This window comes from Ylistrum balloti, unplaced genomic scaffold (assembly GCF_031769215.1).
Source record: "Ylistrum balloti isolate Yb309-2 unplaced genomic scaffold, AGI_CSIRO_Ybal_v1 Utg370110, whole genome shotgun sequence".
Classification (NCBI taxonomy): Eukaryota; Metazoa; Mollusca; class Bivalvia; order Pectinida; family Pectinidae; genus Ylistrum; species Ylistrum balloti.
In genome coordinates, this window is record NW_026782132.1 from 456,892 (window position 1) to 470,936 (window position 14,045).

Below are 14,045 nucleotides of genomic sequence, written 5' to 3' on the forward strand. Positions count from 1 at the left end.
TCATAAACAACTATGAAATATTCTGAACATACATTTATTATTTTGTATATTTATACAAATTTTTCACTCCGATCATCGAGGAAAGGATTAAATTTGCCAAAAATCATAGTTTGAATCTCTTCAGTCTGTCAAATAAATGTGAATTGGAACAGTGGTGTATGACACCTTGATGTGACACAGGTCCAAATGAGAGCTAGGACAGTTTGTGGATTATACGCAACTCATTATATTGGATGTCCAATTTCAAGTTTTATTCCTGTAGAAAAAAATAACATATTTTGTTAAGATGGCAGCAACAAAGCCATCTTGATTGCGGTGCAGATCCAAGATTTATTCCGTCTCGATACAACTTCACATTCATGAGGAATAGAAAAAAGATTTTTAGGATGGTATGGCAGCCATCTTGATTGTTAAATGGTTTGGATTTTCATTTAGATCCAGTTACCAACTATGGGCCATACCCAACTCACCAGTGGATTAAGGTCCTATCACTGGGTCATCTTCTGTCCGTGGTCTGTTCGGTCCGTCCGTCTGTAAACAATTTTTATTATTGCTATTTCTTGAGAAGTACTGAATGTGTCTTTCTAAAATTGCATATGTAGAATCCCCATTGTCCCTAGTTGTACCCAATGAATGATCAAATAAACAAAATGGCCCAAAGATGGCCATTTTGGACTTTTTCAATGAAGATTGTTATTGCTATTTGCTATTTGCTAAGTGTTGAATGGATCTCTCTTAAATTTCATATGTAGGTTCCCTTTGGTCTCTGGTTGTGCCCGTCTAATTTTGGGACTGGTTGGAAAAACGAAATGGCCAACAGGTGGCCATCTTGGATTTTGACTTTGCAAGATTGTTATCGTCATTTCTTCAGAAGTGCTGGATGGATCTTTCTTAAATTTCATAAGTAGGTCCCCTTGGTCTCCAGTTGTGCCCATTTAATTTTGGAACTGCCAGAAAAAACAAAATGGCTGATAAGCAGCCATCTTGGATTTTTTCAATGACGTTTATTATTGCTATTTCTTCAGAAGTATTGCTTGGATCTTTCTTAAATTTCACACATAGGGGCCCCTTGGTCCCTAGTTGTGCCCATTTTATTTTGGGTCTATATAAATATAAACTTTATTTATTTTACAACAATTGCGAAACAAGTTATGTCAACTTATACTAATCACTCTTGTTGGCCCGGATGTAAGCGCGCGAGGGGTCTTATTGTGGGAGGAAACCGGAGTACCCGGGGAAAACCCACGTGGTCCGGCAGGTGGCCCCTTACCTTTTCACGTCCGTTCCGGGAATCGAACCCCGGTCGGCTTGGTGAAAGGCGAGTGCGTTAACACTGCGCCACCGGACCTTGGGTCTAGTGAGAAAAACAAAATGGCTGAGAGACAGCCATCTTGAATTTTGACTTTGAAAGATTGTTATTGTTATTTCTTGAGAAGCACTTGATGGATTTTTCTCAAATTTCATTTGAAGGTTCCTCTTTTGCCCTATTGTGCCTGTTTGATTTTGGTATTGATCAGAAAAAAATGGTTGACAGGCAGCCATCTTGGATTTCATGTCTTTAAGATTGTTATCCCTATTTCTTGATAACTACTTGATGTTCCCTTTGGTCTCTCCTTGTGCCCATTTGATTTTGGAACTGATCACAAGAAACAAAATGGCTTTCAGGTGGCCATTTGGATTTGGCAGGTAAAGATGATCACAATTTCTGCAAGTGAATGTTCAAATGTCTTATCATTAAGAGCAAAAACAGAAAAGAAAAAAGAGGAAAAAAGATCCATCTTTCAAAGAGCAAATAAAGATGGGATCTCTTGTTTGGAGACTTGGCAATAATGTGAAATTCCTTACAGTTAGACACACAGATGCTGGACAATATTTCATGATGCAAGCTTGTTTGGTGTCTGACATGTTGTGTACATAGGTGACATTCATAGATATTGATAAGTTTTTAAGGCATCAGCAGTGAATATGTGGTGGTCGGATGGTGCAGTGTTAACACACTCGCCTTTCACCTAGCCGATTGGGGTTCGATTCCCGGAACGGACGTGAAAAGGTAAGGGGTCACCTGCCTGACCACGTGGGTTTTCCCCGGGTACTCCGGTTTCCTCCCACAATAAGACCCCTCGCGCGCTTACATCCGGGCCAACAAGAGTGATTAGTATAAGCTGACATAACTTGTTTCGCAATTGTTGTAAAATAAATAAAGTTTACATTTTTTTTATAGTGAATATGTTGTGAATTCCTTCCTGACACCTGATCTTATTCTCAACTGACTTGTTCAAGAGATTCTGTGAATCTTTTTTTCAATCATATTTTCCCTTCACTTCCTCAATTTTGATTTTGAATTATGACCATGTTGACATGGTTTTTTTTAACAATATGTCTCTATAGCAGGTTTAGTGTCATTATTAATTTGCTTAAGGAATATTGTTTAAAGGAATATTGAGTCACTTTAAATGTGTTGGCCTTTTACCTTAACAAGCAGGATTCAATTTCCCGATCAGACATAACCTGGACCAATGCAGAATGATTGATATAAGCTTTAAGATTTTTCTTCATTGCTGTAAGATAAATAATCTTTGTTCATATCTCATATAACGTGTTGCAAAGCTTAAGTTAAGAAATATCAAGTTTGTTCATATGAATGAACTTGAGACTGACAGGGCATCCCTGGGATCTTGGGTGTTGACCTTTGAATTTGAGACTGTCAGGGGATCCCTGGGATCTTGGGTGTTGACCTTTATATTTGAGACTGTCAGGGGATCGCTGGGATCTTGGTACTGAGGATTGTATGATCTGCATCACAAAGTAGTCTCAAAAACTGAGAAAGATTCATAGTGTAGTGAATTTGTAATGTCTAATGGGTATCCACTTGTTATTGTCGTGTGTGTGCAGTCACCTGTGATGTGAGGGAGGCATGTGTGTTTGTTGTTCTGTTTACATTGTAATGTGACCATGGGCCGTTATTCAGGTAGCGTGATTGGTATATAAGCACGCAAATTACAGGTAACCAGGCCCCTTTTCACTCCTGACACACAACCAAAAAGGTATAGCATCACCCAACTTTCTGAGACCAGCTAAATGTCGGATGGACTGCAGTAACTTGCAGAGTGCTGGGCATGGCATGAAGGGTGCGGGATTGGCACCAGAGCGCACAATGCGCCAGAAACGCCAGCGCTGGCGGGTGTGGCAGTCCTGCTAACATCAAGGAATCATGCGTACTGCAAAGTACCAGAGGTGCTCTATTTACACTGGTCACACTCCCTGAATGGCAGGCCACTCCTTGTTAACCATCACCTAATGTTATTGCAGGTATTATATATCTCTCCCTGATAAAACTTCTATTCAGTACTGTGCTCTGGTTGTACGGAACGCTACACTAGAATCAATTCTTCTATAGAAGCAATGAAAAACCTTTTATTGTTCAGATCCTAAACAAACAAAATACACACTATTAACAATTAACAATTTGAAATCTTGCAATCTGATGATGATTGGTGAATAATGAAGAAGTATTTGTGTGTGAGAAACAGTGGGGTGGGGTTGAGAGTTGGTGGTTGTAAGAGGGAATATATTTAAAAATTTTAAATCTCAGAAATGATTTGATGATTTGAATCTCTTTAATTTTCAAACCAAACAACGTGATAGTTGTACGCTAATTTAATACAATCCTTGACAGTCTTAGTTATCAAGAGGAAATCGATCTGTACAATAGAATTGTATACAGTACAATGATTCATGAATGAATATGATGTCTTGACAGAACTCAGGAAAGAAATAAGATGCTAAAATTCAACATGTCTAACTTGATGTACTGACAATGAAAAACCATTCATGTAGATATTAACTTTCTTATAATAAACCTCACGTGGTCCCAGACAGACAGATGCCACCACATATACCAGTAAATGTATATAATACAAATTAACAAAGGGGAAGTTTTAGGATCAGATGATAAGTTACACAATCATGGTTTGGGCAACAAGTTATGTCCCCTTACACTCAAAACTCAAAAAAAAGACCTGCATTTAAAATATGCTTGTTAGTAAATTTAAATACTTGCAAACAAATGGTATGAATTACATGAATCAAATTTTCTATTAGAACATACATGTATATCTAAACCATACATCTACACTTGTGCAAGATATGATGTTGTGGATGAATGAATTTTTGCGATTTCTCCACGAGAGATAATATTGACAATAGTCATTACAAAATGAAGTCTGTAGATTTAATATGACAACAAAATTTTATACATGTACAATGACCTTACCAGATGTTTTAGGCCCATGATGTTAAAAAGACAAACTTCTACAAGAGATGATGTTCATGAATAGAACTACATGCAAATTATAGACCTATGATATTATATCAGTAATAAATTAACAGTTTATATAACATGTACGATTTACTCATTGGGTTATTAACAGATTATATAATGTGTACTCTTTGGGTTCCAATATGGCATTGTGACATTAGTATCATTGTCATTAGATCATCATTTTACAGATTATAGAACATCATGTGTACGAATTATTCCTCACATTACATCATGGTGTTATGACTTCAGCATCTGTACATTATTTTACAATCAATACATGTGTTACATGATGTCAATGTAGAAAAAACAATTCTGAATTGGTCTCCATGGTGAAAACACAATTGGTACAGTTACAATCAGATCTAGATTCATTTAACACTTCTGTTTCCCATCGAAAGCTTCTAGCATTATTTCAAAATGGTCAGAATATCAATCTACAAATGGATCAATACCCCACATGTTCTCAAATAACAGAAGCAGGAATAATTAATAATTGAGTTATAAGGGAATTAAAATGTGAATGATAAATAATTAAACCATATATAGAGGAATAGATTCCATCATCAAGGAAAAAAGATGTGAAGACTGAAGTTGACATACACAATATGGGTAAGATGTGATCTTTGACATGACTACTCCTGTACTCTAATTCATTTTATACATGTTACAGTTAATTTAAAACAGCAAGCTCTCCCAGTCGACAGCAATATACAGTTTCATGATAATGAAAGTTCCATAAAAGTTGGGTAAAAGGTTTATTGAGCATTATACTGGATCTGCAAAAGGGTATAACTGACAAATACAGTCTTAATACTGAGATACACTACATAAAAATAAAGAAACATACAAATAGCTACTTCAAAATTGCAACACCAACTTTACGTTAAATTGACTGCGGATTCCTCTCACTTTACAGCAATCATTTGCCTTTATGCTAATGCTTAAGTAACACCTCAAGATGCAATCTGTTTTAAAACACGAGTAGTTGACAGTTATGTGATACATTTCAGACTTTGGAGGAGACTTACATTTCCTAGGTAATTATTGCTGAACCCATCTCTGATCTTCCTAGCACTAGCTAACATTTACAGAATTACACCATTAACAAAATGTTGGAGGAACTAATTCTCAAAATTAGCCACATGTATGCCGACAGAATCATAAATCACATACTCTACAAAATGAGCAGTATTGTGCAGTAACAGATACTTGATTCATCTATTACCTCCTGTATAAAAGTTTAGAAATATAGGATCCTCAACATTCAGTATTAGTTAATTACTATACCACTGGATGTTGAGTATCCTTGCTTTTTAGACTTTCGTGTACTACATTGTAAGGATCTGAATACCTTACATTATCCATCCAGCAGCAGTACCGCATTTGACACTTTGGAAGTGTTGGTTCTCTTACCTTATTCTAATTTTTCTTTTATAAAAGTTGCAATAACTAGGATTCAACCAGATACATATCAATTAAAAATTATTCTCCTTTCTGGAATAACTTGTACATTTCCAACCTCATTCCTGTTTCTAAACATTACATATTAAAGGCTTTTATGCTTCATTTTGCCAGTGTTTAATCATATAATATAACTGTAGATAATAATAAACATTGTATGCATTGAAATTCTTCACCTTAAGTTGTCGACACACATATCATTAGGGAATGACAAGTATCATCATCCATTAAAAGATCACGTTTATCATTGCCTGGCTTACACAATACCAAAGTTTCACAACAATTCTAGTCATTCATTAAATTCAGTGGATGAAAGGATAATTCAACACTATTTTTTAATCATATATTCTCTTGAAGATTCCATTTTTTCAATCATCTCCAACACCTCTATGATTGTGGTCCATTGGTCCATATCACCATCAGCAACATTATTCCTATTAATCATCACTTCGTTTGGAAAAATAATTGAATAGCCAAAAAAAAAAAAAAAAAATAAAAAAAAGATTTAGACACTATCATGTAACTGTTGTTTCTATAATGTGGCTCCTGACAAGTTCTCGTAGTTCCTGAAGACAGTAATCCTCTGGCATAGGTAACCTACTGATGTAGGGAGCCAGTAACCTGTAATACAGAAAACATGTACTGAATAAGTTTTCATGTATTAAAACCAATTTGAAAATTTAGAGTTTGTGATGCTTTGATAACTACACTGTGACTCATCTGAGAAGTGACCAAAAGCATAACTTAGTGATGATCAGAAAAATAACACAAAATTCATCAATTAGTGTTCTTACAAACTGTTACATAATCTTGCAAGTCATCATTATCCTTATCACTTCCCACTAAATAATCCCACAAACATTTACTTTTTGTGTATCTTTTTTCAAAACATAAATAATCTACTAACACAGGTTACATATTTTCTTAATATCATTTCTCATGAGTTAATAGAAGATTATTTCAGTAAACATCACCTATTCTGTACAGCTAAAGGGGAGAACCTGTGTTATTGTAACACACAGTAAACAAACCTGTAATTACACAGTCTATACTGACCTAGAGGGTAGATGATCCCCATCCTGTCCTTGTAAAGTTAATAATGTCCGCAGGAGATAAGCACATTTCTTTGACATCTCAGACTGACATAACCTGAAAAAGCAACAGTGGACAAATGTAACCTGAAAAAGCAACACCTTACTTAAATAACTTAAGATTTGATAAAGATCACAAACAGTTATCATACTTCTAAGTTCCAAAGTATCTTAAGTTCACAGCTCTTCTATCCTCATCCTAAAGTATACAGTAATGATGCCATAAAAATCTTAAGAGGAAAATCACACAATCATTTTTCATTTCAAATGAAGTTTGAATGATATCCATCTACACTGAAAATGCATTGAACTATTGGGAGATAGAGGACAGCTTATCATTGGTGACATACCTGTCTTTTGAGTTATTACATACTAGGCTGCCTACACGGCTACACAGTGACATCACATCAGAATGTAGGCCCTCCAGGTGTACATTGGAGCGTTGCTACAAAACATAAATTGATTTAATTAACAAGTTTGAAAGAATTTATAAGGAAAGTTTTTTTCTGAACATGTTTAGGCAAACTTGTTGCATTAAATGAACATAAATAGAAAGAACTGGATGAAGTGATAATGGTCATAAAGATGAAGAAAGCTTACCTCATCCTTTTGAAGGTCTTTCTTCAGATTCTCCAACTCCTGACATAGATTGATGTAGTCCACAAACACATGACCGCCTCTTGACCAATCAACAACTTTGTTGCAGCGTGTTGCAGGAGATAACTCCACAAGAAATTTTCTAAGATAGTCATGGTTTTCTGAAAGTAAACACATACTTATTGAAACATTTTTTTCATCGATACTTTCCCATCCCCCATTTTTTTTAAACTTGAAGGTAAATCAAGAAGTTTCTTCTATAATGAATAGACAACATTCAGTTGATAAGGACTAAGAATTTAATATTTATTCAGTGCAGGTAAGTATCCGGAGATACTGTAAAATTATTAGGTGCCCCAAAGCTTACCATTGATGATAGCATCTGCTGCAATGTGTTTCAGTACCACTCGATGACTGTCATTCCAGTGTCCAGATTTTAGCAAATGCCAGGCTTCTTCATGGGGACGGTTCTCAAATCTTGCTCGCATTGCCTATCAACAGGGTACAAATTATAATCAAAACGTATCAGAGAACAATAACACAACTGTCCTTTGTTTATTGTGTTTACTGTATTCTAACCTCTAAATATTATATTACAGGTATTACACAATAACAAAAGATACAGAGGTTAAGCAATGTCAACAGGATTAGAAAACTGTGTAGCCCTCGTGAAAATTCGCATTTTTGTTACCTTTGCAAAGTGAATCCACTCTGCGGGGACATCAAGTTTTTCTCGCAGGAACTGTTCTTTTTCCAAATAGAAGTGGTCTTTAGATAGGCCCACATGGCGGAGTAACAGCTCTCTCACAGCAGACTCTCGGCTGAAACAACACAATCTAGATTAAGGCTCAGGGAACTATATCTTGATACCAACAAAGTTACAAGAACTTCTAACATTTTCTCCAGTAAAGTATTTCTGTATAGGGGTTTATAGGGGACATCGAGGTAGAGATGTTGTATTGACAAGAACTGCTATGCTCCGGCACTAAAGTTTTAACACAGAGACATTTAAGGTGAAGGTACTTACTACACTTGCTGTTCTATGTGGAGCACTGCAAACACAGCCCACTCCCATAGACCAACAGACTCAAGTTGGGAGGCAAAGTTCATGTGTATGGAATTCCTATGGTAGGAGGACAGATGTCTGTAACCAAGTGCTTCGAGGGACTGGTGTAGATGCCAGCTGTTAAGAAGTAAGAAAACATTGATAGACATATATTGTACAAAACCAAGCTTTTTCTGTATTGGGGATTCTTTCGCATTAGTTTTCTAAAGAATCAAAAATAAAACTGTAAAGGTCAAGGTGACTACAGGAAGAGGGATGAAGAGCTTACCTGAGTCTGTAGTCGAGGTGACTGGAGGTGGATGAGGATGGATTGAGAAGCGGCTGTAGATTGTGTGATCGCTGTGAGTAAAGTTTCAACAGGTGATAACATGTGTCCTTGGTTTCCCAGTTATCTTCTGTCCCCATGGTTGATAGGTCAGAGGTCATCTCCAGGTAAGGTGGCAGTGGTGGGTTACAATAACGACCATATGTGGTTGCCCCTTGGAAACCATTTTCATACTCTTCGAGGGCTTGTTGGATTGGGGAGCTTGGAGGACATAGGTACCTGTATACATAATCAGTATCACAAATTTTTAATAACTTTCCATCCAATTTCGGTCCATTAACGTTTTACTGTTGAGCTACTTCATCAAAGTATTGTATATTTTCCATTGATGAAAACCATTTTGTACCATTTTGAAAGGAAAGAAAACTGATTGATGTAATCATGAAGTTAATTACAGAATGAAATTATGTACAAAGGATTTATTATTTTGTAAGTTGAAATCTGCTTGGTAGTTCAGAAGTCGAGTCACTGTTACCCATTATTCTGTATAACTCTGAACAAGTCCCATGTCATGACAGTTGGTTGAAACCTGCTCATTACTTCAGTTAAAGAATTAGTTTATCACAATCAACTTATCGAATTCATCTGATCCTGCCACACAAAGAGGGTCAGCCCCTTTATATCTTGAAGTCTAAGGAAGCTACATAAAAATTCAATTGATTTTTTATTGCTGTTCAGCACATTTACAGATGTTTTAAATGGAAAAGTTGCATACCAATTGGCCTACAACCAGATAAACATATATTCTTTAAGCCTTTATTCTATTACAGATGACAAGAATACTTCGTGATCAGTGGAACATTCAAAAGATTCAGTACACAAACCACCCAAATTTTGTGATCGTTACCAAAGATGTAAAGCAAGAGCTCGTTTCCAGTCCATGTATTCACATGTATTAACTGTGGATTCTGGGGTAGGCCAGACAAGGCGACCCGCCATCAGGGCATAGATCTTCTGGTGTACAGGGTCCAGGTAACTGCAAGCCTAGGACATAAGAAATATTTACTGTTAATTCAGGAATAGATATTTTATTGTATACAACATTTGATATCTAAGACTGAAATCCCCAGATCAGCAAAACATTAACGAATCACTGGTATACATTTCATGTAAATGATTTCATGTTCTCGTATACAATATTGTAGACAAATTGCAGTGCTTATACACAATGCATGCAGGTGATTTGCTGTACTTGTATGTAATATATGAAGACAATTTCCTATATTTTACATAATACTCACCTCCAATTCTATCCACTCATTAAGCATGCTTTCTACCAGTTGTCTGGGGATATGACTGCCTGCAGCCTGGGCCAATGTCAGAGCCAGGCGGTGGTCAGAGGAGGCCTGGGCCAGAGAACATGCCTCTGATATCTGGTTACCACTCAGGTAGGCCAGCACTGCAGGCAGGTGGTTCTTATTCTGAAGGGATAATTATTCAATATGATCAACATGTACAAAATGAGACTGTGGAATTTGAATTTTGCATGCCAGATAATCTATATATTCAAATATATTAAACATATATCATATAGACTTCAATAACAGAAAACATGAATTTCTAGGCTAAATATAATTCACTCCTAACTCTACAGTTACTGACACCAATGTGTTTGTCCAGTCTGGGCTTTATTGTAAATTCTTCAACAATCATCCAAACAGATAAATAATATTTCCCCCGGAGACATGATGATCATTAATACTCACTTTGTACTTTGCATCATTTATCTCCTTTTTGATAACCTCCTTGGATGTGTTCATAAGCCAGTGAGACACCGCCTCTCGTCGGTCATGATGGAAGTCATAACATTCCTCTATATTATCTACAACACACACTTTTAGTATGATATATTTATCTTGATAACACATCATTTTACATATTCTCGTCCACTGAAAGGACGAAGGGCAGTAAAAGTGGAGTAAAACCTGTTAAATAATTAATAAACATCATTCTATACTAAATCCTCATCAATTTCTGTTACAGACCTGACATCAATCTTACGACAGCTGAATCAGTGAAGGCATGCACCATAAAGGAGGGAGTGAGATGAAGAAAGTTAAAAAATAGTATCTCATTATTTAATGGGAAAGGCGGGTGGAAAATCTGTAGCAAAAGGTTTTAGTGGTAACCAGCTATGTTTTAAACCATTGACAAATACTAGCCTGATTTAACAATAAATCAAACATTCACAAAATAAGTACAAGTCTGGAAAATTGTTCCATAATATCTCTCAGTATTGTAACTGTATCATGTTCCAATTTCATTCACTGGTGCATGTGTACTTACCAAGGTCTGGAAATGCTGACAATCTCCCCCATAATGACACACACAAGTCAAACACAGTGGTCATATGACTAAGTGAGTCATAATCTGGGTGTCCCTCTGTAAAAGTTGAGGTTAAAATCTGGTATATACATATATATAGTTTTCTACAAGTTTCTTAACATAATCATAATAGTTGCAGAAATTTGTTGCTAAATCTTACACTGAAGTCTGGATATCTTAATAATCTGTTTATCTTATACTGTATAGCTAGTTACATTTTTGTCGGGATAATATTTTTGCAGGCCTGAACATAATAATGAAAATTCTGTCCGTACATTAATAAGACATATGTAAATACAATCCTTGACATAATTAAACTCTATGTATAGACAGTTGTCTTATCAGTATAGTCACTAGCAGATGCAGCTGAGTCGTCTAAAGGTATTTCTACATAACAATTAAAATGATTATGTTATTTTTGATATATTTTTTGTCAGAAACCAAATCAAATATTTGTTGTTAATCTATTGAGGTGTATGGTTACTTTACCAGTGTCCTGGGTGTCCAGTTTGGCCCTATCTGCATACTGATGCAGGGCATCCACACCTGGACTGGGGACAAAGTGTGGACAAGAATCAGACCGTGTCTTCTCTGCATGGTCGAGCTGGATCATCAGGAGCTCCTCATGGTTATGCTAGAATTAGGTCAGACCAGGGTAATTAGGTCAAGAATAAAAGCAAGGTTTAATTAATGAAAATAGGTCATACTGGGATTACTAGGGCAAGAAAAAAAGCCAGGTTATATTGTGGGAAAAAGTCAGACCCGGTACAGAAATTATTGTACATGTACTACACTAACCACCACTGTCGTATCCTCCTGCCTGAAGTAGCCAGCCACATCAACCTTCTCAACAGTAACCTTCCACTCATATGTACTGTCCACAGCAGGCCGTGTTCTACCACCCGACAGCAAAGAAAAACCAACTGCATCATTGTCTTCTGAAATACATCAATGTCAAAGAAATATGAAAAAAATTGACTTAACTAAAGACTTTCAATAGACCATCCAAAAATCTCCCCAATTCTTCCAAAAGGCTGATAAAAAGTCATTTATCAATAAATGAAAATTAAGGTCACTTTTTACAGAAATTAAATACTTAGAATGAATTAATGGCATCGAAGGTCTGACTGAACAGTGTCAAAACTATTACCTGGTAACAAAAGCCATTCTCTTACTAATAAAGACATTATTGCTTATCATTCTTCGAAGCTTTTCTATGATTGTATACAAATACTTATGACACCATTTCAGTCTTCAAGCCTTCCCTTGAATGGCCCCTTAATACCCACTTTGAGTTGCATCTGTGACACCACTGCCCACACAAAACCACCACTCAACAGACAAAGATTGGACTTTTTCAATGTATACCTGTGATATCTTTTGTGACAGGTGTCCCACAATGAGCAAGGGTCCAATTTGGTCCCCAGCCTACACGGAAAGATCGCCCCATAAATAAAGCTGCATCTTTTATCAGGCTCTGCTTCCCATACATTTCTGATTTGGAATACTCTGGGATTTCTCTTTGGACACGGGAACCCACGATCTTCTGTGGGAAATCTTCAGGCTTCATTCCACTCGCCAGAGTCATATGTTCAGCTACAGGTGGATACTGAAAATTCTTCTTAGCGGGTCGTATAGGCTCAGGTGTGTGGATACGAGGGGGAAACATTCCTGATTCAGAAATAAAACAGATTGTCAGAAATAATTTTCTCTTAATTAGAGTATCTGATGTCTGTTAATACTCACCCATCAACACATGAGAGGTCATTTCGGTCATCCACCGGTGAAAGACACAAGGATCCAAAATGAAATAATATCAAACAAACTAAAAGGTAAAAGACAAATGCTAACAAGAGGCCTAGCGGATTTGATGGTCCCCTGAGATAAGCAATATTGAATACAGAGGTTATAAAGTGTCATGAAAAAGGAATTGTGACACTGAATATAGTAAGTTAGTGTCAATACATGCATGCCATCAAAACTGACATCCTATACTGGTAATTGTTATAAAATGATTTCCAGTGGGAAAAAGCTAATGTTATGCCCAAAATGCAATTTTTCTATGAAAATTACAGTCTGAAAAAAAAAATTCCTCCCAAGAAAGAAATATGAAACTCATTTTGGTAATTAAAGCACCTCAAGATGCTACCATTCATGAAGAGTGTTTGATTCTACCATATCTGAGTTTTGAGAAGACAATTTTTTTAAATTTAAGTCAATTTGACCCCTTTTGGCCCCGCCCATCAGCCCCTGGGAGTCAGTCAGGATCATCCTTCACTCATAATTGTAACCAAATTTGAAACATTTCCAATGGAAATTAAACAAATTATGCTCAAAAATCTAGTTTTCCTATACAAACTATAGTAAACTTTACCCCCTCCCCATGGGGAAATATGAGACCCTGGGCCCATGAAATTCACAATTTTAATAAAGCACTTTAAGATGCTTCCATTCATGAAGATATTTGATTCTACCATATCTGGGTCTTGAGAAGATGATTTTTGAAATCCGAGTCAATTTGACCCCTTTTGGCCCCATCCCTCAGGCCCCTGAGGGATGGCTACTGTATAATTAACAATTTTGATCCAACTTAAACCAAAGAAGGTTTCTGTAAAATTTCATTGAAATCGGATCAGGTGTTTTTGAGAAGAAGTTGAAAGTGTTAAATTGTTTACAGACGCATGACGCAAAACACATGTCACACAAGGCTGGATAAAGGGTATTAGAATAGACCTAATGGTGACCTAATCATATTTATTAAATCTGTTTTTGTTTATGGTTAATTTCATATTCATCCTAATCACTAACTTATCATTACCTAAAGTCTGTGTTATATTCCTTAAGCTATTGTTACCTAAA

General features: G+C 36.3%; 1 protein-coding gene across 2 annotated transcripts in view; it reads right to left on the reverse strand.

Moving 5' to 3' along the window:
• Window positions 1-3,400: 3,400 nt before the first annotated feature.
• LOC132550170 (nuclear pore complex protein Nup98-Nup96-like) overlaps window positions 3,401-14,045 on the reverse strand; it is a 32,644-nt gene continuing 21,999 nt past the window's right edge. For both annotated transcript variants that reach the window (XM_060214198.1, XM_060214197.1), the window contains 15 exons: window positions 12,555-12,857; window positions 11,985-12,124; window positions 11,676-11,820; window positions 11,148-11,243; window positions 10,568-10,683; window positions 10,103-10,282; window positions 9,709-9,845; window positions 8,805-9,080; window positions 8,498-8,653; window positions 8,162-8,291; window positions 7,838-7,961; window positions 7,474-7,631; window positions 7,224-7,318; window positions 6,839-6,931; window positions 3,401-6,403 (listed from right to left, as the gene is read on the reverse strand). In XM_060214198.1, the coding sequence (XP_060070181.1) occupies window positions 6,298-6,403; window positions 6,839-6,931; window positions 7,224-7,318; window positions 7,474-7,631; window positions 7,838-7,961; window positions 8,162-8,291; window positions 8,498-8,653; window positions 8,805-9,080; window positions 9,709-9,845; window positions 10,103-10,282; window positions 10,568-10,683; window positions 11,148-11,243; window positions 11,676-11,820; window positions 11,985-12,124; window positions 12,555-12,857 (2,255 nt within the window). In that variant the 3' untranslated portion in view covers window positions 3,401-6,297. The remainder of the gene's footprint in view (window positions 6,404-6,838; window positions 6,932-7,223; window positions 7,319-7,473; window positions 7,632-7,837; window positions 7,962-8,161; window positions 8,292-8,497; window positions 8,654-8,804; window positions 9,081-9,708; window positions 9,846-10,102; window positions 10,283-10,567; window positions 10,684-11,147; window positions 11,244-11,675; window positions 11,821-11,984; window positions 12,125-12,554; window positions 12,858-14,045) is intronic.